The sequence below is a fragment of the Talaromyces atroroseus genome (assembly GCF_001907595.1).
Source record: "Talaromyces atroroseus strain IBT 11181 chromosome Unknown scaffold_8, whole genome shotgun sequence".
In the NCBI taxonomy this organism is placed as follows: Eukaryota; Fungi; Ascomycota; class Eurotiomycetes; order Eurotiales; family Trichocomaceae; genus Talaromyces; species Talaromyces atroroseus.
The window spans coordinates 793,732-818,386 of NW_017971440.1; the positions used below are offsets into that span (position 1 = coordinate 793,732).

The window sequence follows — 24,655 nt, forward strand, 5'->3', positions numbered from 1 at the left end:
TTACAATTTCCTGCTCTACCTGGTAACCTGTAAACTGTGAAGTCGTGCCTTTTAGAAATAATCACAAGCACGGAGCCAACTCCTGGCATTATCTCCGTGCCCTAGCTAAGTAACTACCTAGCTGAGTTTAGAATCAGATAAGGCGCAAGCGCCCCCTGTTTGACCAAAGTCACAGCCCTTGACCCCTTAACCATCCCTAGACTAGTGCCGGCCGGACTAGCCCGCTAGCTCTGCCATAGCAACTCTCGCCCCTGATACGATCCTAGCTTGATCTCCATTCACGCTGTATGCCTCCTACCATGATCGCCTTCACTTTAATACCCTGACATCGCCTCTGTCTCTCTCTCTCTTCTTATTTTCTCGCTCGCTCACTTCCCCCTCGTTATACGAAAGGCTAACTAACTGCTGGACGGTTGTTGATCGCTACAATAATAACATCATCCATTTCCTTATCTGATACTCAGACTGGCCGAGCTCACTGCGGACCGCATCAAATTAATCAATACGCTACCCCTCGTTAATTTAATTAATATTCCCTTTTTTTTTTTTATTTCTATTTATCACTCGAGCTATCCAATATCGAACCGGCATTGGATCAATGAACTTCTCTCGCCCGCACAGCGCGGCTGTGCATGACGACGATACTATGAATCGGAATCCAGCGGACACCAGCTCGTTCTTCGACGTCGAGGACAACCAACAAAAACACAACTACGCATTTGGAACGTGGAAAGAGAAGGCGGGGCGAATATATGCCTCAGTTTTCCGGCCTCGGTCAGCAAAGAGAGGAATTGTCGCTGCTGATACTTTGCCATCATCATCATCAAGCACATCACCAACTGATAACAACACCAATCCTTCGTCGAACCCACCGCGGCGCAGACGCTATATAGATGTATGGATCACAAAGGACCCTCCGTCATCGGCGTCGTCATCATCTTCCAGGTCTCGCCGCGGAATCAAACAAGAATATCGAACCGCGCTCAAGGATAGAGTTGTCCGGAAACACCTCACCATCTGTATTGTATCATTCATTTTACTGCTTAGCATGATACCAATATGTATGACTTTATCTATTTGAATTCCGAACCCCCAACCAGATTCTGAGTGATGATTAACTAACAAACTTTGAGCAGACTCAATCTACGCCTCCCACAACAAATCGCTAAACGGACAAACATACCACATCTTCTTCCTCCTGTTCCTCATGATCTTCGTAATCATCTTCTGCCACTCATTGGCGCGAACGATTCTTCTCGCGACAAGTATTGCGCAACACGGCGGCTGTGCGAGTAACGGCGCGACTTCGTTTTCGTCGTTCCGTCGCATACCCAGCGTGGCTGGTCCACAGGGTTATGCTCAACCGGCGCATCCGATCCATGTCGTTCTTGCGAGGGATGAGGAGATTGCGCTTGAGGCGGCCGACTCTTGGTCTGAGGGGCCAGGACAAGGAGAAGGGGGAAATAATAGTACAAGCACGACTAGCAAACCTGCTGCACCGCCACCAGCATATGGTCTTTGGCGGAATACTGTGGTATGTACTCTGGTAAATTCAATATGGCTAGGTCCTAACTGAATACAGCGCATAAATCCGAATCTGCTCTACTGGCAACGAGTTGATAATACAAATACAAACACGAATACCACAATAACACCATTACCAACAATACATGACAGCAATAACAACGATGAAAGTCAAAACGAGCAACATAATCAACATCAAACAACAAATACAAACGCAAACTCAATCACGCCTTCGACAACGTCAACACAAATCCGTCCGCCGAGTTATGCCTCGGAGGACGGGGTGGAGTATGTGGTTGAGGCACAGCCGAGATCGACGGTTCCTCAGTATAGAGTGGCTTTTTAGATGTATATAGCAGAGACTGTCTAGATATGGTTGGAATGCATCAATTGTATATTTGATTCGTGGACATGACAAAGTTAGGGCTAGTTTATGCCCATACCTAGGTAACTTCCATAATACATGTTCACGGGAAATGGTTATTCCGAGCTTTGCTAATCTCCTACGCTTCGACGTTGACTTGGGGATAACATCTTGCAACCATCTAGAGATGTACTCAAGTGAACGCCATGGAGTGGGATACTTTTCTTTTCAACACCGCTGCCTTCATTACCGGGGTCATAGTTCTCGACATCGGCGCCGACAAATTCATCGACCACACAGTGGTCGTCGGCCGCCGCTTAGGCGTTCCCCAGACACTCATCGCGCTATTGACTGCTGGGGCTGAATATGAGGAGGTACGTCAATTCATACTCCCCCCCTTCTTTTTTTCTTTGGATTTTCTACCTACTAAATGTCTCCAGCTCGCGGTGGTAATTGCTGCAATCCTTCAGCACCAGACCCCATTGGCTCTCGGGAATGTGATGGGTTCGACCATTTCTAACATTCTCGGGGCTTTCTCTCTGGGGTTGATATTCCACTCTGGTCCGATTACTTTTGATTGGAGTGCGAAGGTGTATACTGTGTTTCTGTTCGTCATTACTACGATATTCGTTGCGTTGGCGTTCTTTGGCAGGCTGGATAGGACTGCTGGTGTTGCGTTCATAGCTCTCTTTGTCGTGTATATTGGCTCGATTGGTTATGCGATTTATCGAGGAGTTATCGATCCGCCAGAGGATTCTGATTCTGATTCTGATTCTGACAGCGACAGCGATAGCGATAGCGATGGGGAAGAAGACAACGACACACTCGTTCCGTCAGAAACATCCCGTCTGCTAGGCAGTGAGCATTCCGGAGATGTCAGTAGACAGAGACAGCCTGCACATTCTCTCGTGTATCACATCGCCCAGCTATTCGTCGGGTTTGTCTTACTCTCCATATCCGGCTTCGTCCTATCGCACAGCAGCAGCACAATCGCTGAATCGCTCGATCTCTCCGGCACAGTGGTCGGTATTACCATTCTGTCATTCGCCACAACTCTACCGGAGAAATTCGTGGCTATTATGAGTGGTTCGCGCGGCCATAGTGGTATTATGGTCGCAAGCACGGCTGGGAGTAACATATTTCTGCTTACGCTTTGCATGGGCATTGTCGCTGTTAGTGACATACCTGATGGCCATGATATTGCTGACAGCTTCGTGCTCTTTGAGCTTGGGGTTACCTGGCTGTCGTCTGTGTTGCTTTTGGCGGTGGTTGTGTTGGGCCTTGGTCGGATAGCAGGCATTGCACTTTTGGCTGCGTATGTCGGTTTTTTGGGGCTTGAATTCAGTGTGTACAGGAGATGATGGGCAGCAGTCTAGTTGACTTGTCTGATACTCCGTTTATTATCTGTATATATGCAAGTAGAGATAAAGACATTGCTTGAGTTAGGGCTTCATTGATCACACGTGACCTATGCTGAGCTTATCTTATCCGCATGATTTAATTAGTTGCTTAAACCAAAGTCTAACCGGGGGCTTACTTAAGACCACGCAGCAACCTTGCTGTCTGTATAAGCTTCATCTTTTTTTTACCTGGCCTATGCAGGACTTTCATGTTCTAATCACCATACTCACGAGCCTATATTATAACAGCACACGTTCCCTCCAGCCAATGATTCACACATCCCGTCGCTGGCAATGCGCACGCGATGCCAGTGCCCGAGAATACCGGGCCTGTTGTCTTCCTCATGCATGAGCTGGGGTTTTCTGCTGCTGGCGCTCTGGCTGGTCCAGGCGCAGGCCATGAAGGAGTATCAGATACGGGATCTTAGGTATACACTTTTCTATTTCCGTTGGGGTCACCATCCATACTGAGTAAGGGACAAAAACAAAAGATCACACACCGAACACATGTTCTACCATGGCTACGACAACTACATCAAATACGCATTCCCAGAAGACGAACTGCGCCCTCTTTCCTGCGGCCCGCTCACGCGCGATCGCGACCGTCCCGATAGAATCGAGCTGAATGATGTCCTCGGCAATTACTCGCTGACCATGATTGACAGTCTGTCAACTCTGGCCATCCTCGCATCCAGCAATGATACCGGGTCGCGCGCATGGTCGCATTTCGAGAATGGCGTGACAGAGCTTGTCCGGCTGTATGGCGATGGTAGTGATGGTCCCGCCGGTCAGGGCGAGAGAGCGCGAGGGTTTGATTTGGATAGTAAAGTGCAGGTTTTTGAGACTGTGATACGGGGGTTGGGTATGTCTTATTCATTCAATTCTCGCAATTCATGTTTTCAGTTTCTAATATTTCTGGGGGTTAGGTGGTTTGTTGAGCGCGCATCTCTTCGCTGTCGGCGATCTACCCATTCGAGGATACGCTCCATCGACGGAAGATGCTGAATATGCGAAGGCTTGGGATAAGGACGCTTTTTCGTCGGCAGAATATAATCATACTAAAGGAATCGTCTGGTCCAATGGCTTTATATATAACGGGCAATTGCTACGTCTTGCTCACGATCTGGCAGATCGTCTCCTCCCCGCGTTCTACACGCCGACGGGTCTTCCATACCCCCGCGTAAACCTGCGTTATGGCGTTCCATTCTTTGACAATTCACCATTGAGCAAGAATTATCCTGGGCAGCAGCAGCAGCAGCAGCAACAAAAAAGCAAAAGAACAGGAAGTCAAGAAATCACCGAGACTTGTAGCGCGGGCGCGGGCAGTCTTGTTTTGGAATTCACGACCTTGAGTCGCCTAACTGGTGATGGCCGTTATGAGGATCTTGCCAAAAGGGCGTTTTGGGCCGTTTGGCTGAGGAGGAGCGAGATTGACTTGCTCGGGGCTGGCATTGATGCTGAGTCGGGCAATTGGGTAGCCCCATTTACAGGTGTATGTTCTCGGTTTTGTTTTCCCTCTCTTCTTTGGCAGGTAATAATACGAAACTAATGACGAGTTATGCTGTATAGATTGGCGCTGGGATTGACAGCTTTTTTGAATACGCTTTCAAAGCGTATATTCTGTTGTCCTCCGGAGATCCGGAACCGCCCAGGTTTGATCCCCATAGTCCCTGGAGTGTCATGGACAGCTACTTTATACCTCTTGGGGAAGATAATCATTCCCCCGAGTTCTACTTCAACGTCTGGCAAAACGCCCAGGATGCTATCAAGCACCACCTCTATCGCGGCCACGGCTACCAGCATCCACATTACGTGCAAGCCGATCTCCAGACCGGCGCAACCAGGGCGCTATGGATAGACAGTCTGAGCGCATTCTATCCTGGCGTGCTTACGCTGGCAGGCCGGATTGAAGAAGCAACTGAAATCCATCTACTGGCCACCGCGCTATGGACGCGATTCTCTGCTTTGCCAGAACGTTGGAATGTTGCCACGGGAGACATAGACAACGGCCTTGGATGGTGGGGAGGCCGTCCTGAGTTCATCGAGTCAACCTACTATTTGTATCGCGCAACTAGAGACCCCTGGTATCTCCATGTTGGTGAGATGGTGCTGCGAGATATTAAACGTCGTTGCTGGACGAGATGTGGCTGGGCGGGCCTGCAGGATGTGCGTACGGGCGAGCTACAGGATCGCATGGAGAGTTTCTTCCTAGGAGAAACAGCCAAGTACCTGTTCTTACTTTTCGATCCGGATCATCCCTTGAATAAACTGGACGCGCCGTTTGTGTTTACAACTGAGGGACATCCGCTGATTATTCCGAAGAGTTCCGCCTCCTCAGCGTCAAAGCCGACAACAAGGAAAGAAGATCCCGCTTTCAACAAAGACGCTGAAATAATGGCCTACACTTGCGAGGTTGCACCGCTGCCTCCTCCATTCAGTCTGTCTTCGACAGCGGCGCGGCCGGACATTTTCCACGCCGCGAGTCTGGCGCGTCTACACCTCATGCCCGGTCGAAACGAAGCTGGCGGTGCACTGCTTGACTTTGCATACGACCATCCCAGCGTGACTGTTTCTGATTTATTCTCGCCATCCAACTACACATTCTACCCCTGGACACTGCCTCCCGAGCTAGTGCCGTACAATGCAATGAGCTCTCCCATGTCAGTTCGACCTTCACTAGACATATCGTTCCCGAAATTACCGGGTATGATACTTGGGCCAGGGGCAATGGAAAGAGTGCGAGATGGTATTCTGCTGAAATCAATTGGGGGCATGCGGCTTGGAATGGTGCAGGATATCCCAATGAGCGTCGAAGGCTTGACAGATGTATATGCGGAAGGATTCCGAATCCAGGTGGTCAATAATGTGCCATTGGGCAGGGATGAGAAGGTGTACATATCTCGAGATATTTTGTTTGATGTTCTGAGTCCTAATGATCCGCATTTCTCTCGGGTGCGCGATTCAGTTATGTTGGATATTGTCGTTGATGTTGAACCGGGAAGAGCAGCAAAGACGAAGAACAAAAACCATACAAAGTCTGAGCATGTACAAGGAAAAAAACGACAACAACAAAACAGTCAGCAGGAACCAGCCATCATCCAGGAGGATTCTCTTTCACTGTCCAGCGACAACACGCTCCTGAGCAGACCCCTTTCGCGCGCATCAAGCGTTAGAACGGCCCTGTCAGCGCTCATGAGCCACGTCTCTGCCATCCTACGCGACGATCATCGCCGCGGCGGCGACGACGACGACGACAGCAACAGCATGGGCGATGACGACTACTTTTCGTTTTCATCGAGGAAGAAATCCGGTAGTAGCAGTAGCAGTACAGCGATCCGCCTAACACTGCCCGCCGCCAATTCCATCGGTGCAGGCTCTGGCCCCTTACCGGATGTCCCAGACGCCTCTATATTCTTGCACACCGGCAAGCCGGCGACGACACGTCTGCAATGGTCGAAAATATATTTAACTGACGAGCTGTGCGACCACCGACTACCAGCCGAAGTGCCGCGCGAGTACCAGGTGCTCGTGCTTAAGCGTGGGGGGTGCACATTCTCCGAGAAACTGAGGAATATTCCTGGCTACCATCATGCGTCCAGCAACATCAACAGCCGCAGCTTGCAACTGGTCATTTTGGTGTCGTATCCCGAACACGACGAAATGATCTTATCGTCGTCACCCTTGTACGATGCCGACAGCCACTATCATCAACAGCGCCCCTTCACATCCACAAACCCGCAGCAACTACAAGCCCGAGCGGCACTAGCAGCTGAACCCATGCTCGTCCGGCCGCATCTAGACGAGATACAACTGACGGCGGGCGGACTGCCGCGACCAGAGCCCATTGCGGCGATCATGGTGGGCGGCGGCGAGCAGACGTACGCGCTGCTGAGGGATTCGACGGGCTTGGGGATTCGGAGGAGGTGGATGGTGAAGAGCCAGGATGTCCCGATTGGGAATTTGTATATAATATAATCCTTAAATTTCAGTTGTAATGGAGAGGAGTGCAGTTGAATTGATGACGCCATTTACTATTGCGTTGTTTACATGCGGGGCATCTCACCTCCTCAGGTACACTTTGCTACACACTCTCTAGACTTGCATCTTTCATACTATTCTCTCTTACACTGCCAAGGAAAAAAAGGAATAAGGCGATAACAAGAACGAGAAAAAGAGATGCGCAAAGCTATCATCGCGCAAGACGCGCCCGCAGAAGCCCTCACAACCGACCGCCTCTCCAACACCAACCAAACCGTCCTCCACCAACAGCAGCAACAAAACAAGACAGCGACAAAACCCCGAAACAGAACACTCTACTTCGCCTACGGCTCCAACCTGTCGCCCACCCAAATGCGTCACCGCTGCGAACACGACCCATCAACCTCCGGCCGGCCCCTAGCCCTCGCACGCCTGGATCACTGGCGCTGGCTCATCTGCGAGCGCGGATACGCAAACGTGATTCCGCCGGCGAAATGGAGGGTTGGTCGACAAGTAGGGTATGCGGATTTGGTTCCTGAGTCTTCCTCTTCCTCTTCTTCTTTTTCTGCTTCTCCGGACACAGAAACCAAAGACAGGGACAAGGACGTCGTCTTTGGCATCCTCTACGAAATGACGCCCGAAGACGAATTCCTCCTAGACGGCTACGAAGGCGTGGATCATTTGGCGCCTGCATCAGCGTTTGCGCGCCAGATACCGCTCGATATCAGGCCGAGGGAGCAGGAGAATGGCGCGTATAATAAGTGGTATGTGCCAGCGCGGGTTGTGAAGTGGCTTTATACAGATGGAGGTCGAGCAGAAGACGAAGAAGAAGGAGAAGAAGATGCGACGGTCCTGGTCTACGTAGACGAGAAGAGAGTCTCGCAGGGGCCGCCCAAGTGGGAGTATATAGCCAGGATGAATAGAGCTATTGCGGAGTCGACGGTGCTGGGAGTTCCGCGCAACTGGGTGCAGAGTGTGATGAGGAGGGCGATTCCTGAGGACGATACCTAGGTAGATGTCTTTCTCTGAGAGCGAGTTTCAGATGCGAGTTTCAGTTGATATTTCATTTGATATTTCATATACACTGTCCAATAATAGCTTAGCGTGTTCTAAGTGATTCATCAAAGACTCTGGCATGTGTGTCATTGATACAAAGCTCTTTCCTCCATGACTGGACTTTCGCTCTCTCTCTCTCTCTCTCTCTCTCTGTCGAAATACCCATCCTATTCACTGTCACGCAAACAGAAAGCTTACTCTAACCCAGATACGCAAACCCGAGCCTAACAGCATACATATTCAACCAGTAGACTGACTTACAAAGCTCGTTCACGATGGACACGAAAAAGCTGAAAAAAGAGCATTCCAGGCTGGGATATCTGAACTTTACAGCACTGGAGCTTGAAGAGTTCATTGGAGACATCAACCAAAGAAGCAGCCCTGACGCTCCCATAGTGGATCGAGTATACGCGCACGCGATGAGTGATTGTATCAACATAATCGAAGATGGAGTCAAGAAAATGAAGTTGCTGCCATACAAAGACGAAACCAAGAAGGAGTGGGCTGTGTTTAAAATGACGATAGCTGAGAGACTCCAGTGGCTGTCCAGCATGTGGGATCGACTCTCTGATGCCACTAAGAAATTCAAGGAGGAGACGGACGAGCTGCTGTCCAGGGCCGAGGCTTTATCAGCACAGTCCAATTCTGCATGAGCGGTCAGCCAGCGTTACCGTTTCTGGTATTGGATTGAGTCTGTTTATTCAATTTCAGATTATGGGCTTGTGGGCCTTGAGGCCATGCTCGACCCGGATCTATTGTCTTTTAGGGCTAGACAAGGATGCGTGATTGTTGTGATTTGTCACCCCATACAAACCCGGAGTTAACTAGTCAGTTAGCTGAATATTCAAGGATTATTTATCTACGGTCTATAAAAGTATAACTAGCAAGTGGTTAACTAGTTAGACATCAAATTGTAAGCATTAATAATCCACACTAAGTTTGCAAGTTAGTTGGTTAGCATCGGCAAAGGAACCGTATCCCGGCTTTGTAAGCATGTTTATATGTTAACTAGTTAAATAACTAAGTAGCAGTGGCCTTGTTGCTTCAAAATAATCAGTCAAAACTGCCAGTGATCATGATGCAAAAGCCCGTTCTTATATCTGGCGCCGGACTGGCCTCTCTTCTGCTCGCGCGCTCTTTGCTGCAGTCGAATATTCCCTTTCAAGTCTTTGAGCGCGACGCCTCTCTCGCTTTCCGCGGTCAGGGCTACCGCCTGCGTCTTTCTTCCCAGGGTCTTGACGCGATTGAATCCGTCCTTGAACCCGCGGCATTTCAGCGGTTTTATGACCAATGCGGGAAAACAGCGGGCAAGGGGGTCGTGACCCTTGACGCTGTCACAGGCAAGATGCTAGAGCATATGCCAGAGGCACTGGGCTCGCGGGGTGGGAAGATTGTGGGTATTTCGCGGGGCGATATGCGAAGACTATTTCTGGAAGGGTTTGAAGACCGCATCCAATTCAATAAATACGTTACCGGCTACGAATTGACGGATGATGGCGTCCGAGCTGTTTTTGCTGACGGGACAAAGTCTGTCGAAGGAGCCCTGCTCGTGGCGGGTGATGGTATCAAGTCGCTCGTTGCGAAGCAGGTGTCTGGCGGTCGTCTCAAGGTCTACGATACCGGCGCACGGGGGATACATGGACAAGCATCGACCACCGCATTCAAAAGTCTAGGCGAAGGTGTGTTCCGGCTTCTCGACGAGTCGACGCCTGGACGTCAGATCTCCATCATCACAAACGTTCGCCCGGGCGACATGGACGATCCCGATATTCAGTTTGGATGGACTCTGGGTGCTGTGCCAGGCGTTATCGAGGTGCCCAATAACGACTACTCGATTGTTGGCAAGACAGCGGCTGACATTGCTAAATCGTTGACGAGTGGCTGGCACCCTCATTTCAAGCCTTTGATTGATAATATAAATGAGTCGGAAGCGGCGTTTTGGAAGATCACTTGTTCAACGCCCACCGGCGTGCCAGAATGGCCTAATGAGCCTCGCGTGACAGTAATTGGAGATGCAGCGCATGCCATGACGCCGGCTGGTGGCAATGGTGCTAACACGGCCGTCAGGGATTCGGCTTTACTGGGGCGATTGCTGCGCGAGGCTGGTGGATACAATAACGGCGTGACAGCGGCATATGAGAAGGAGATGAGAGTCTACGCGAGTGAAGAAGTACGGGCAAGCTATGGCATAGCAACGAAGATCTTCAATGCCGAAATCAATGAGTCGACCCCAAGCGTTTAGGCAGAGGATATATATACACAAGAGCACTTGCATAGGATAGAAATGCGCTTTACAATAGAATTATACCTAGTATCTATCGTCTATCGACAGGGCTCCAACATGATATCCCCACACTCCGGAAGAAGTTTTTACCATCAGCCCCATGCTAGTCTATAGACTCTGTCCTATATGAAAGAAATCGAGCATAGAGATAAAATTGCCTAAAAAGGAAATTTTCCTCGCCAACCCCGGAATGACTGACTTTATCTCCCCGGGATGGAATTTAACAGTGTAGAACCCCAGGCCAATTTTCGGTGCTTCCTTCTCCGTGATTACTCCAGTCTAGTATTCTCGGACAGTTACTTAGATAGGAAAGCTTACTGTTGCCAAGCGTAATACTGTCTAGACGCCACGAGAATATGATGCGTTAGGAATACGCAAATTCTCACAACATCATTTTGAAAGTGCAGAACAGAAAGGTCTTTGTGATGATCATAAGCTTCCATGTATCACCAACCCCCTTGAATAGGTCTACTGATGTTTGATAAATAGACCGCGGCCACAATCTCACCGCATGCTTCACAATTCGTATACCTCCTTGTCTCTTCGACCTCGTATCATATTTTGTGGTAATGGTCCTGCATGTTTCCGTAAACCTTTGACACGTCGGCCAAATCCCCAGCCAACCCACTGGTTATCATCCCAAGCGTCCTCTTTAGTCGCAGGCTTGCTATTGCGAAAGCCTAGGATGGAACTACACCATCAAATGATAAGCATAATTTGCAATTATAAGTTTGCAAGATTAACTTACATTGTCTGAGTGATATTATCCCAAAGCAGATTGGTGCCCAAGAAACCAAAAGTATGAACAATACCACAGCTCAAACAATCCCTAATAGCCACAGTCAATATTATGATGAGTAGTTCAAATGGATTAATAAGGTAACATACTCGTACGCAGCCTTGAAAGCTAGGCGAATTTTAGTACGCTCATTATAGTCAAGCTTCCAGTAGTCATCGCGCTCCAGAATAGTTCCAGGCAGTACGTCTGTCACAAGATAGACTATAAAGCCTGTAGGAACAAATGGTGAGCTATCGTCCTGTATTTCTCTCTTTCGGTTGCGGAGTGGTGGTGACGACTTGCACCCCCTTTTTGTCAAGGTAACCAAAGAGGTTTCTTCATTGATTTTAGCATTTGGTAATGCTTGTGCAGCCCTGACACTGGGCAGGTCAAACTCCGAGCCTGCATACGGGATTCTGGTAAGGTGTTAGCAAAGAACAGACAAATTTAGATAAGAAGCGATAAGAAGCTGGCGACATGCTGCATGTACACTTTCATGAACGCATATTCGCTGGGATCGCTGGCATTGACACAGTTGAAGCGAGCAATTGCCATCATAGGCTTCTTCCTATTAAAGTCCTCCCAGTCTTCTTTGCTCCCCAGATGGTGCTTCTCTTCCAACTTCTTCTCGATCTGCCACTGCGTGGTGACACGGTTGTTATCGCCATCAACTTTCTCGAACTCGACAACCCTGTCGAGCCAGAAGTTGTCGGGGAAAGACGTTCGTTCAGTCATTTTTGATGTATCGAGACTGTGTGAAGCAAAATTGAGATCACAGAAAGGAAATCCAGAGGTAATGATAAAGCAAGCTCAAGGCCCTGACGGACCAATGACATGAAGATTATGTAATCATCACTTGGATACTTTTGCAGGGAATGCCCGATAGTTATGTATCTAATAGCATCGTGTTAAATGATGGTCATTGACACACAGAAAGATTAATGTATCAGTCTAGCTGAATGGGATTCTTATCTATGAAGACATGGATTCTGGTGATATTAATTTACAGAAAATTATTTGTGATAACAGGCAGCTCCAAACTCTCCATCCCAACCCTATTCAACCCAACTGTCCAGTGGCGTTTGGTTGTTGGCACCGTGGCCACCGGACGCCAAAACAGCCAGATAGAAGGCGCATTCCCGTAACGAAGATTTATCGACACCGCCAATTTGGCTGTATTCTACAATGCTGCTGTAATGCAGCTCCCAAGTGCCATTTTGGGACTGCTCCTGCTTCAAAAAGATGGTCATGTCGTACGTCGAAAAAAGGCCGTACTTGAGCTGGAACTTGTGCATATATTGTGCGATTTACCCTAAGAAATCACAAAGTAAAGCCAGTTAAATCATAGACCATCTGAAAATAGGTGCTTTACTTACCCAATGCTGTTTGCAATTTTGCCTCCACATTGAAAATTGCGTCGAGATCGTGTGCACCAACCCAGGGGACTTTGATCTCCCCAACACCTCGCAAGTCACAAGTCGTAACATCGATGATGGCAACGTCAGGGATTAGGTTATAGTCTTTGCTTGACGAGGCCCTGTAATCGCTGAACTTGACGGGAAAGCCGCCTGCCTTCAGTACTGCTGACACGACTTGCCCAACGTGTTGCTGGAATCTCCCTTGCACCCCATGTTCATCCCCAGCTTGAACATGTTCTTGGGTCATATAATATGAGGGGACTCTGGAGAGGTTTTCATGCGTAATGATACCCTCTAACTTGGGCCGTAACTCCTCGATCCCAGCAATGACTTCGTCTTCGAAGTCTTCCCAGTGCACCAATGCCCCCGTGAACTTGATCTCATGGATAGCAGACGATTTCGTATGGTACTTGCCAACCGAGAGATTAGGCACAGGCCTTTTCAGCCCCTTGTGGCCTGATTGTGCGAACTTTGTGGGCGTTTTGCGCGTTCTGGCCATCCTGATGTTGTAGCTTGTTTTGCACGAGGTCGTTGGTTTGTTTTGGGAGAAAACTGGCCTCCACCGAATTTACGAGTCTGGCGAAAACATATAATACATCCTGAATGTCTCGCAGGCCAAATAGACGGAAGTGTCCGCCTTTGTCGTAAATGTCTTGAGTACCATGCCGGCCTAGCACACTCCAGACATTGCTAGTTCAAAATCACCTCGTGACCAAGCAATGCATTCTAAGATTTTGGCAGCTTACCTACCGGTAGGTCCATAGGCCTATTGCTATAGACGTTATTTCGTACGAAGAATTTGAGCTAAAGATTCTATATCTCTATCACTCTAAGCTACTAACACCACCGAATCATTGATTAACGATCTCAAGGAAAAGCTGAATTCCAAGGACCACTAAATACTCACTGATATTCTCTCAAAATTTGGCCTTGATCATGCTTATTGGCCGTCTTTAGGAGACGTTAGATACATAAATTTCCCAAACACCTTCAATTGCATATCAGCTGCCCATGTTTGAGTAGAAGGTGGCTGGTAGGGGGCCTCAGGCAGGTAATCAACAAAAGAAAAGACTCTACCCCCTGCCCCCCCTTCTTTCCGATTTTCTTTTTCTTTCTCTCCCCTTCTCTCTCTCTTCCAGAATCCTGCTCGTGTTCACAAGTCTAGCTGACTCTTCATTATGTCTTGCTACTTAGGTAGGCAGCAGTTACTACGTATCAATTGATTGTCTAAGTAGGAAGTCAGCTAGGTAACAAAGGAATACCGACCAACTGAGGCCATCAAAAATCCGAAGCTTTGGTTTGCAGCAATACGTTTGCCCTAAAAGTACTCTTTGGTATACTATATATCACTGTATTTGGACTAGTACGGCTGTAAAGTCCTGCGCAATATAAGGCATTGGTTACATTTGAGCATTGCTAGAAGGCCCATTAATGGTCCCTTTTTGGAGGCCTACTGGAAAATATTCCGTTGTCAAAACCATATGTCTGTCGATCGACGCCGCTTTTTTGCCCTGACCGTCTATTTAACTCTTGATAAGTCCGGCGCAGGTCTTATATACGCAATACTTTCCCTGCGTTATTCGGGTAATAGGCAGCACTTCAATTATTCTGTACTATAGAGCACCAAACTATCTATGGAGGAATCAAAGGCAGACACAGCTGCAGGTACTTTCAGCTTGGAGTCATTAGTCAATCGACGTCTTTTGCGGATTATGATTGGTTCATTTGTCTATACGCAGATTACGTTTGGCTTGTTTATGTGATTCATCCGACCTACCTAATATAAACTTAGAATAGTAACGAGTCCTAACCTTATCCTTCCTTTTGATAATATTCTTCTCTTCTTCTTCGTAAGGGAGGACTAGGTTTTACTGAGGTATTCTAACTGTCGTTCGTCATGATACTAGTTGGTGCATGAAGACCGCGACGCTGAGCTTTCATGCTCAGTCAAGGAGGCAGCCACATGCTCGCAGCGTCTGTTTTATTTACCTGCGTTATATATGCAGACGCTTCTTCTGCTTGGTTCTTGGTTCCTGCCGGGCTCACTTTAGTCACACCTGTGCATGTGCGTACTTGTGTTATTTCAGTGGTAAGAGCCTTGCAGAAATTGCCCAGATTTGTAGCACTACGCACTAAGTTCTGAGCTTGCTGGGATAACCCTCAGAGGATTTCTTTATTAGGTTGGTCGAAGAAGGTTTCCTAACTGGGAAGGCGCGCGGAACGTGATTCCCGAAGCCCTAATTTAGTTTCAAAATGAAACAGAAAACACCAAAGCAAAACAAAACCGTATCGCAAATAGAGATTAGCCATGTCATTATTTAATACACTGGTATTTACGTAGCTATCAATGAGATAAATTGTTACTGCCGTCTTTCTAGTAGATAAAATAGGCTTGCTCTTTAACTAGCCAGTTTCGCTATGGAAAGAAGCGCAAACCCTTCATGGACTGCAATCTTCAATTGCCTCATCACTGTGCGATGTGCAGTTATGACTCGGTTCTCAAGTGCTATGTGATCGACAAGTAGATTTGCCGTGATGTATTTACTACCTATCTACAATACAGCCATGCAGATTTATTGCATCTGCGGTATGAAAGTCATGATCACATTCGCGAAGGTCTTGTCGTACATGTAGCAAATAATAAGGTAAAGTAGAATACAAAGTGCAAATTTTCAACATTGAATCAATTTTGAGGCATTCATTCATGAAAGATCAACCCTCCATCTCCGCATCTTCCACAGTTCTCTCCGAGTCCCCAAAGCGATCAGAGATAAGTACGGGATAGTCGTCCAGGCTCGGTATGTTTGAGTGTCTCTGGATGAGGCTTGTTCAAACACCGACCAAGTTCCATATTTACCAGTCGCACTTTCTCTCCGCCACAGCCAATTCCTCCTCAGCCCCTTGACATAGTGGTTAGCTATCCGCCCCATTTCAAGCCAGCTCTTAACATTGAATAGGTCCTATTCCTTGTTCTCGAGCCTCTTCCTCAAAGTCGCAAGCTCATCCATCAAGGAGTCAAGAGATTGTTTCATCCATGTGCTGGGATCATCATTGCTTGACGCACTGGGGCCATCGAGCCGTTGTCGCTTCGTCGCACGACTCATCTCCGTATCAGATACGACCGGAGATATTCCACGCGTTGTCTTATGAGAATGGTCTCGTGGGATGAGCGAGGTTGGATGGTGAGCTCTCTCAAGTTGTCCACAACAGGGGCCACCGAGGCGGATCATGCTCGATTGCGCCAACTAGTCGAAAACGTCTCCCTTTGTCACCACGTCATCTAACAAACAAGTGGCTTAAAAGGGGGTTTCTTCTTCAGCTCGTCCGCTATGCCTTGTCCCATATAGTCGAGTTGCCGATAATGATGAGCACTTTCTTTGCTCGGCTAAGGGCTACGTTCAGCCTAGCCTTGTCGGCAACAAACCCAATTCGATTTGCGTCTTTGGAGAGTTTGACAAGCATATAGATGACCATGTCCGCCTCCTGGCCTTGAGCAGAGTCTACAGTGAGTTTATTACTGTGTTCCACGTTTCGCTCATTGGCTGCCTTCTACAAGGCCCTCTCATATGCTCTTTGTATGGGCTGATGAACATGGCATCTGAAGGGCCAATATTCTCTCCGGCCGCCGTTACATGACCGTAAAGGCTTTGTACGAGACTTAGATCAATGTCAATCTGCCCGTAATTGACAAACGATATGGACCCGGCTGGACTTTCTGCCGCGGTGTTGCGAGAGATCCTCACTTGGTGTTTGCCAACGAAGTTGGCTTGACCAAAGTGAGCGCTTGCATAGCTTTCCCATACGTTTCCAGCTCTGCTTGGAGGGGGGTTGACTTGTGCTGCCCGAAGGTGTCCCGCATATATTAACTTCGTTGAAAAAGTCGAGGATATGCGGATGGCAACGGTAATTGGTGCTCAGCATTGTGCAGGGGTAACCTGCTTCTCGAAGTCTCTCCATCAATGATCGCTTGACGTATTTTATCCCTAAGTTTTCCTTGTTCTCACTGATGAGAGTAGAAGGCAGTTGTTGAGGGTCTCCGATAAGGACAACTACTTTCACCGAGGGCTTCGTCATTGCGATCATATGGTCTCCTTCTAAACATTGACTGGAGTCATCGCAGACCACGTAATCTGGACTAATGTCTTGTAGAGACTCGTGGGCGGAGTTACTGAGAGTCGTTGCCAGGATTCGTACCTCAGTTTGCAGGTACTCTTTGCGGACGACCTCGTACTTGCGTTTGAACGTCCTTTCCGAGTTTCTTGTCTTCAATCCTTGCTGGTTATCTTCGTCGTACATTGCTAGCAGCGCAGCACAGGACTTAGCATGCGAGTTTTGGCGAGCATAACTCATAACGTAGTATGGTATCTCGTGACTGACCAGTGATTTTCGACTTCGGTCTGTGCCGTTGCTCTCTCTTTGCGGATAGAGAAATTGGCGCTATGGGCTCGCACAATGGACATCTGGTGGCTTGGAGTTCTCGCGCGTGCCACAGTCCCGCACCACTCCTTTAAACGAGGATGCTGGTCGAGAAACTTGAGAACAGCAGCCATCAGATTATGAACTGCCTTGTTTGAGCCAACAGCAAGTAGGATCTTGAGGCCTAGACAAGCTGCTGTAATACTTATTGCCACCGCCAGATGTGTCTTTCCAGTACCTGGAAGACCCTGAAGAAGATTGACTCCGGCAATCAGGTTTCTGACGGCATTTTGATAGGCCTGCAGCTCAGAGAATATGGAAGCGTTGAAGAAAAGCCCCGTCAGAAGACTGGGGCTCGTCGAGGTGGAATACGTTCTTCAAATGGTCTAGCCGCTGTTGAATAATACTTAGCTCCAGGCTAGATATGGTCGTGACGTCCAAAACGAAGTAATCGGGGTGTCTGGGATCTACCTCACAGCCATGGGCAAGCACCGTCTTGGCAAGAGAAAAGCCTTTCCCTTGATTGCCCGGTTTGTCTCCAAAACCCAGATGAGGATTTTCGGCCTGCTTAATGGCCTTGATCTGATTTGCGACTGAGGTCATTCTTGGCTTTATCTTGATATGCACTTGGATTTCGGAATCAAGATCAAATCCGAAGCCATCCATTGATCGTTTGTCGATGGAAATGACACAGTCGGCATCGTTGGACACATCGACAATCATGCCTTGTATTTTCCAGTCGAAGGTACTCCCAATTTTCACATCGGCCCTGGTCTTTTCAGCCAGTTCTGGGTTAGGGAATGACTGATCCTCGGAGTTGCTAAGTCGAACGTGGAGATGGAAGGATTCCACGTCGTTACCTTGAATGATGGCCTTATGCGCATTACCGTAGCTAAATATACTGGTGACCAACTTCTCCTGAGCTCGACGCTCCACTTCCATCGCTTGTCCGAGTCTCAAACGTCGCGTATGGTTGTCGATGAAATATGGAGCGACGATATTCAACCCATTGTAGGTTTGCTCCTTGTCAGATCGCAATCAAGGACAAGGCGAAAAGATTGTCTTCAATTTCGAGACCTCCACTTCTCCATATTCCTCTTGAACATGCCCGTAGTAATACCAGAAAGCCGTTGGAACTTTCTGGGAATCCTCTGCTCGAGGCTATAGATTTAATTGGATTCTTCGTTAAAGCATGGACATCCAGTCGCACAAATTTGCGGCTTGCTTCCAGTTTAGTCTCCAGGTCATGATTATTGTCGCGGACCCATAACGGAGAGTATTGAAAAGCATCTGCCACTGTGCACGCTTCTCATCATCCAATGCACTTAGATGGCCGACTTTCACGCAGTCTGTAGTCGTGATACGGATACAGGCGATTTCCCCCTCGAAATTCTGAAACCAGCGAGGATGGCAGTCTCTCAGCTGCCTAATTTTCCCAGCTCCTCCAGTCTCTTGACTTTCGATCTCGATTTGGAAGGTGCAGCTTTGCAACCTAATGACAATTGTTGGCGAGTGGTTTTCCTTGGCCAGGGAAAGCGTGATACGAGGACTCTGACTGTCCGGGCACAGCTTGCAAAACCCGTGGATGAATGTGGAATCTTCGAAACCGATTACACATGATTGTTGTCTGACGAATTTGATCACATCTTGGGGGAAGTCATGTCCTTGATGTTTGTGGAACTAATTGCTCTATGCCATGTTGATTCACTGATTCTTCTGTTAACTAGCTAGATGTGTAAAGTTGAAAGGGGACACTTAGCTGATTCGGAGCAGAGAACACTAGGAACACTGCTAGTTAGAAATCAGAGAACACTGAGGGACTCTGTTGTATCTTCGAGAAGGGCGACGAGCGTGCGTTATCTGCTTCCACCGGCCTACCCTCATCATTCGCCTCTCATATTTCGACATCCATCATCGTCCATTACTCACCTATCCTACAGAATAAATGCCGCTCCATGATCTCTCAGATGAGCTTCTGCTTTATATTGCCAGATACTTGCCTTATCTTGGTGACATCAACTTATTGATTAGGATAGATTGTCAAAACTATCACGCATTTAATCTTAATCTCTATCGACTTTCCTTTTAGAAATATAGAAAGATGCTTATTCTCCCTATGTATACACTTTTTTTTGGTTTTTTTTTTTTGTTTAAGATTTTTACACCATGTTCAGATTTTATTAAATATAAGAGCAGATTCCTCAGACAAAAGATATAACTTTATATACAGCGATACTCAAGGATTAGTATTCCATTATAAAATTTTTGATTAAGAATAGCGCCAGTATAAATACTAAAACACGCAATGGTTTAACTCTGCTTCATGTGGCTATTAGTGTGAGAGAAGAACTAGAGAATATTACCAACATTCAAATCTTAATCGAAAATAGAGCGTATAATGAAGAAAAAGCCTACGACCCAGAACTCATCAGATAAATTTCTCTGCGTACATACTTCCTGCAGGATGTCAAAGGGCTCTTGAAGAAACGCGGCGCAAAGATACTCGACGGATCGACTACCGACAGAACATGGACCAGGAGAGTTGCCAGGGCGGTGACAGGAATGGTGACGAGGATGAGAAGATGGTTTAGATCATAGAGAATGATACCAAGGGAACTATGAAAAGTGCTCGGGACTCCCTTCCAAGAACAGGAAGTGGATGTATGCGCTCTGTTTTGTACGGCACTGCGTACAAATGACAAGCCATCGGTTATGCTAGATACATCACAGACTTCCAAGCAGACGAAAGATATTTCTCGCTCTTTAAGACGTTTACTGTCTATGAAAAGAGACTCCGACGATCTAGAGCAATCCGTCGTTATAGTCTGTGGGTTAGATGAAAGTATACATCCCGGGTTGGTCGAAATTTGAGACGAAGGCAAAGAGATAGCCGACCTTCTACAAGGTCTGCTCCATATAAAGGACTCTGCCGGGTATAGCAAGCGGACGGAATACCGGAAGACGCTCTCGCCATTGTTCGAGCAATAGTATTGCGGCATCGGTTACATGGAATAGGATTATGGTATTGGGAACGGAAACAAGGCATTATTACACGGAATCGGATTACTGCATGTATTATTATAAAGAGTGGGATTGTGGTATCTGTTATGGGATCAAGGCATTAATACACAAAAGAGGAATAGGATTATTGTTTGATGTATTTGTATTATTCCAGCTCGATTCCTTATCTCAAAGTCTCCCTACCTGTCACGTCTTGGATGATATATTTCGTCCTCGTCACTATCCTGGTCACTGCCCTGGCGACTTTCCTGGTCCATTTTCTCTAAATATCAATGGAAATAGCCAATCCGTCTGTAATCGACTTACTGAGAAGCCTGAAAGTGTCTTGAGTCGTGGCCCTGTGCTAACAGCTAGATGGAGTATATTTTATCTAGCATTCATATCAGCGCTGTGCTGGGTTGAAAGTTTCGTGACTTGATGTTTACCTTTGAAAGTGGCTATATACCTATAAAGCTTTTTTTTTTTTTTTAAAATCCTGCTCTTATATCTAACGAGATATATATCAAATATAATAATCTGTAAGAATAGATTTAGGGAGAATAACATCTTTTGCATTGGGTAAGAGAGGACTTAGTAAGCAGCACGGGCCACAACTCGTCAGGTTGTCTTTTCGAACGCCGACTTTGGCTTCAAAATACCGGAGAATTGACGCCAATGTCAATTCAATGACAATGGTTAGCGAGCACACTTGCAGCCGCTGCCTGCAGCTCCTTACCCCGAAAATCAAAATGCACCCGCGCATTGCCCTCTCCGTCAGACGTCTCCCGTCCCAGGCAAGCAAGAGATGCAATTTTTCCAGCTCTCCGGTCCGACTCCACAGCAATAGCAACAACAACCCCCTGAGCCAGACAGCAGCTGAGCGGCGCTCTATATCCTTGCCTAAGAATGCTACGTATTCTGCCGGCTCCGCGCGCAACGTGCAATCAGCTGCCGTCGTCGCTCCGACGGCCAGTGCAGAAACGCGGGCATTGCGCAGACCGGACAACTTATTCCACCATTATTCGTCCTCTCCTTCGTCGATTATAAGGAAACGCGCTGCATTTATCAAGCAAAACGCCTGTTGTCCGCATCCAAGCCACCAGCAGACTCGCGTCACTACCTCAGAGAAAAACGAGCCGACTGGAAACCTGCCCCCGGCACATTCAAACTTTGAGTGTCCCGACTGCGGCGTGCCACTGTACTGCTCGGAAGAGCACTGGATGGACGACTACGAAGCGCACCTCGAAGTTTGTGAAACAATTCGCCAGATCAACGAGGATGACCACGACTTGGTGTCTGGACGCTTCTTCCCGGAATTCTCGTACCCGGGTCCGCAGGATGACAATTTTGTTGTCAACATGACGAACTGGGATACTTTTCTGTATACGCGCGAGTTTGAGGCGATAGATAACGAAAGGAGCATGAGACAGGTCACGCGGATGCTGACATACCCAACTACGATTGCCAGTGTTATACACGAGTTGAGTCCCTATACCGTGCGTTCGGGGGGAAGACTGACACCGGAGGGATTGAAAAGTTTGACAGGTACTTCTTCTCTCTTCCTTTTTGTCCCTGAGAAAGGGTATTACGATGTATATGTAGATTACTGACGAGATCAAGCACTCCGTTACACCCTTCACCCACCCAAACAAGGAGAAGGCAAAGATATTCGAGGCCTACGACTTAAAGCGCCTCCGGTCCGCATATTTATTCTTGGAGCACGCGCAGAGTCGTCACTGCCGCGAGAAGTGTGGCTTCAGCTTACACACATGTTCCCCAACGCGCTCATCAATCTCATCTTCATTGGGCCGGAGAGCATGGCCAACCGCGATGACGAGTTTCCCTTACCGGAGCGCACGCCTGAGAACCCATTCGGCGGCATTGTCGAAGACCGCCTCGGCCCGCAGATGAAGATCACGACCTACGTAGACTACTTCCATACGATGCACGACGCGCAATACTTCTACCCATACGACCCTTACTTTGACTGCTTCATGCTCTTCCACCCTGGTCTAGGCCACCCAGCTAGTTCGCACGAATGGGAAGCTACGCTGCCCAAGCTACTTGAAACCAAAGTGCCCATCATCTGCACCGGTTATACGGAAGGGGATATGGCGAGGGACATCAAGTGGGTTCGCGAGAAGTGTGCGGGCGAGTTCGATGTTCTTCTTGAGCCGGGCGAGAACCGGTTTAGGAGTCTGAGATGGGATCTAAACGATCTTGATCCGAGCGATGTGTCGGCTGGGAACTGGGGAATCTGGGCTTTTAGGGGGAAGAGATACGAGGCCACGCAGAAAGATACGATTACCGTATAACCCACTCCGTTCTAGATTATTTGTATGCATTATTACGTTCTGTACCATATTTGAATCCAAGCATTCCTATCAAGATGGCAGGATAGTCTTCCCTAACAGGCAATGTGTTGTAGCCGAATGGACCGAGGCATCTTCCCCACACCTTCTCCGCATTGAACTTCGTCTCCTCTGACCTCACTTTCATAATGCAATTATCCAAAATATATACAACGAAGTCAACTATCAGTATATAGACAAACGCCAGGCAATATGCGTGCCATCCAACTCACCGACTACGTCAAGGTATACCTACACAACCACCTACAACCATAGGATCTTTAGAGCTAAACGTACAAACAGGGACCCCTCGATCTCAAGATAAGCGACCTCCCAACCCCTTCCCCAACAGCCTCTCAATACCTCATCCAAATCCACTCCGCCGGCACAAACTTCTTCGACCTTCTCCAAATACAGGGCAAATACCAACACCAACCGCCATTCCCATGGATATCCGGCATGGAATTCGCCGGCACCGTTCTCGCAACGCCCACTTCTTCTTCTTCTTCTTCTTCTACAAGCTACAAATATAAAGTCGGCGACAGAGTCTTTGGCGCCACCCAAGGCGCCTACGCAACACATATCCTTGCAACGGAAGAAGCACTCTTCCCCGTGCCCCGGAAATGGAGTTTCGAGGACGCCGCGGGCCTCTTCGTAACCGCGCCAACATCCTACGGCGGCCTTGTTACGCGCGCCAACGTGCAGCCGGGAGAGTGGGTGCTGGTGCATGCGGCGGCGGGGGGTGTTGGGTTGGCTGCGGTGCAGATTGCGAAGGCCAAGGGTGCTACGGTTATAGCTACGGCGGGGAGTGAGCGGAAGATGCAGGTTGCGAGGGAGTTTGGGGCGGATTATGTGATTAATTATCGGGGCGGCAGCAAGAACAGCGATGCAAAGAACGGTGATAAAGGTGATGGTGGTGACTGGACCGAACAAGTCAAACAACTATGCAAAACGCATCGTACGGGAAACGGAAAAGCCGGCGTTGATATCGTCTACGACCCCGTCGGCCTGATTGAGCAGAGTCTGAAATGCGTTGCATGGAACGCACGGCTGCTAGTCATCGGGTTCGCGGCTGGGAAAATCGAAAAGGTAGCGCTGAACAGAGTGTTGTTGAAGAACGTGAGCATTGTTGGGCTGCATTGGGGCCAGTATGCGAATTTCGAGAGGGAGACGGTGGACACGGTTTGGAGGGGGATTTTCGAGCTTATTGAGCAGGGCAAGTTTAGGGGCACGGCGTTTGCGGACGAGAGGTTTGTGGGCTTGGAGAGTGTGGCGAGGGCGTTGAGGGCGTTGGGAAGTAGAGATACGTGGGGGAAGGTGGTTGTAAGGATTGAGGAGAAAAGTCGGTTGTAACTGTCGTCCTTGATAAGTTATATATTCATGTATATAGTAGTATATAAGATGTAGTGCGCAAGGAGTCATGCTCTCGTAGAATACACCCTCATACCCTCCGGAATCCTTCAGGTATGAAGCAAGCGAGACATAGAAACATGAACTATGAAGGCTCTATCGATATTGCAACTGTGCTTGTTTCCCCATCTTCCTTTCAGAAGAGAAGAGAAATAGCCCCAGCCCAACTCCAGTACAAAACATGCACAAAACGCGCGGATTGTATTGACTGCCCATAGGGTTCCATGAGGACTTAATCGGTGTCAAACAATCAAAGATTTGAAAGTTTGAGCGAGCAAGTGGAACAGTTGGATGGAGGATTGCTTGTCGTGTTGTTTGTGTAGTCGACGATCTAGTCTGATGGGTTAGTTGGTAGCAATCAGTTTGAATGTCACGATATATCCCAGCATTATGGAATGGACCGATGACGAGGTATAAGATTTGCAGCCTTATGGTGTGACTTCTAAGCATAGTTTGCTGAATATAAGGAAAAAAAGCGGAAGAAAATTAATGAAGTCGGCAGATATTTAATTTAAGCTGATACGACTAACCTTGTTCGTGCTAGCCGTAACCATGATACATCATACGAGTAACGACAATACAACAACAAATACAAGCATGAATTGCAAAGGATGAAAATACCTCGCAGAACTGCTTTAACTCAGAACTACTAACTTTTTAGTCCTAGACAGTTTTC

At 48.0% G+C, this 24,655-nt stretch overlaps 8 protein-coding genes across 8 annotated transcripts, besides 1 other annotated feature; 4 read left to right on the forward strand and 4 right to left on the reverse strand.

Moving 5' to 3' along the window:
• Window positions 1-598: 598 nt before the first annotated feature.
• On the forward strand, window positions 599-8,277 carry UA08_06222 (hypothetical protein; the record flags this gene model as incomplete). The annotated part of the gene is made up of 9 exons (XM_020268521.1): window positions 599-1,061; window positions 1,137-1,534; window positions 1,583-1,812; window positions 2,076-2,262; window positions 2,329-3,203; window positions 3,780-4,150; window positions 4,215-4,780; window positions 4,858-7,218; window positions 7,465-8,277. 9 exons carry the CDS (start codon window positions 599-601, stop codon window positions 8,275-8,277), a joined length of 6,264 nt encoding a protein of 2,087 aa, XP_020118744.1.
• A 320-nt stretch (window positions 8,278-8,597) lies between these two features.
• UA08_06223 (hypothetical protein) lies at window positions 8,598-8,975 on the forward strand (the record flags this gene model as incomplete). Its single annotated transcript, XM_020268523.1, has 1 exon — window positions 8,598-8,975. One exon carries the CDS (start codon window positions 8,598-8,600, stop codon window positions 8,973-8,975), a length of 378 nt encoding a protein of 125 aa, XP_020118537.1.
• Window positions 8,976-9,400: 425 nt separating this feature from the next.
• Window positions 9,401-10,564, forward strand: UA08_06224 (hypothetical protein; the record flags this gene model as incomplete). The annotated part of the gene is made up of 1 exon (XM_020268524.1): window positions 9,401-10,564. The coding sequence occupies one exon, from the start codon at window positions 9,401-9,403 to the stop codon at window positions 10,562-10,564; it is 1,164 nt and encodes a 387-aa protein (XP_020118743.1).
• A 558-nt stretch (window positions 10,565-11,122) lies between these two features.
• Window positions 11,123-12,119, reverse strand: UA08_06225 (hypothetical protein; the record flags this gene model as incomplete). Its single annotated transcript, XM_020268525.1, has 4 exons — window positions 11,123-11,297; window positions 11,355-11,435; window positions 11,495-11,800; window positions 11,875-12,119. The coding sequence occupies 4 exons, from the start codon at window positions 12,117-12,119 to the stop codon at window positions 11,123-11,125; spliced, it is 807 nt and encodes a 268-aa protein (XP_020118626.1).
• A 320-nt stretch (window positions 12,120-12,439) lies between these two features.
• UA08_06226 (hypothetical protein) lies at window positions 12,440-13,301 on the reverse strand (the record flags this gene model as incomplete). The annotated part of the gene is made up of 3 exons (XM_020268526.1): window positions 12,440-12,664; window position 12,696; window positions 12,757-13,301. 3 exons carry the CDS (start codon window positions 13,299-13,301, stop codon window positions 12,440-12,442), a joined length of 771 nt encoding a protein of 256 aa, XP_020118664.1.
• Window positions 13,302-14,183: 882 nt separating this feature from the next.
• Window positions 14,184-14,271: a repeat region (Identified by RepeatMasker using a combination of RepBase library and repeat library created with RepeatScout).
• A 1,858-nt stretch (window positions 14,272-16,129) lies between these two features.
• UA08_06227 (hypothetical protein) lies at window positions 16,130-17,098 on the reverse strand (the record flags this gene model as incomplete). The annotated part of the gene is made up of 2 exons (XM_020268527.1): window positions 16,130-16,302; window positions 16,606-17,098. 2 exons carry the CDS (start codon window positions 17,096-17,098, stop codon window positions 16,130-16,132), a joined length of 666 nt encoding a protein of 221 aa, XP_020118488.1.
• Window positions 17,099-17,524: 426 nt separating this feature from the next.
• On the reverse strand, window positions 17,525-18,160 carry UA08_06228 (hypothetical protein; the record flags this gene model as incomplete). The annotated part of the gene is made up of 1 exon (XM_020268528.1): window positions 17,525-18,160. The coding sequence occupies one exon, from the start codon at window positions 18,158-18,160 to the stop codon at window positions 17,525-17,527; it is 636 nt and encodes a 211-aa protein (XP_020118489.1).
• Window positions 18,161-20,967: 2,807 nt separating this feature from the next.
• On the forward strand, window positions 20,968-23,922 carry UA08_06229 (hypothetical protein; the record flags this gene model as incomplete). Its single annotated transcript, XM_020268529.1, has 3 exons — window positions 20,968-21,763; window positions 21,839-22,527; window positions 22,873-23,922. 3 exons carry the CDS (start codon window positions 20,968-20,970, stop codon window positions 23,920-23,922), a joined length of 2,535 nt encoding a protein of 844 aa, XP_020118490.1.
• Between the last annotated feature and the right edge of the window lie 733 nt (window positions 23,923-24,655).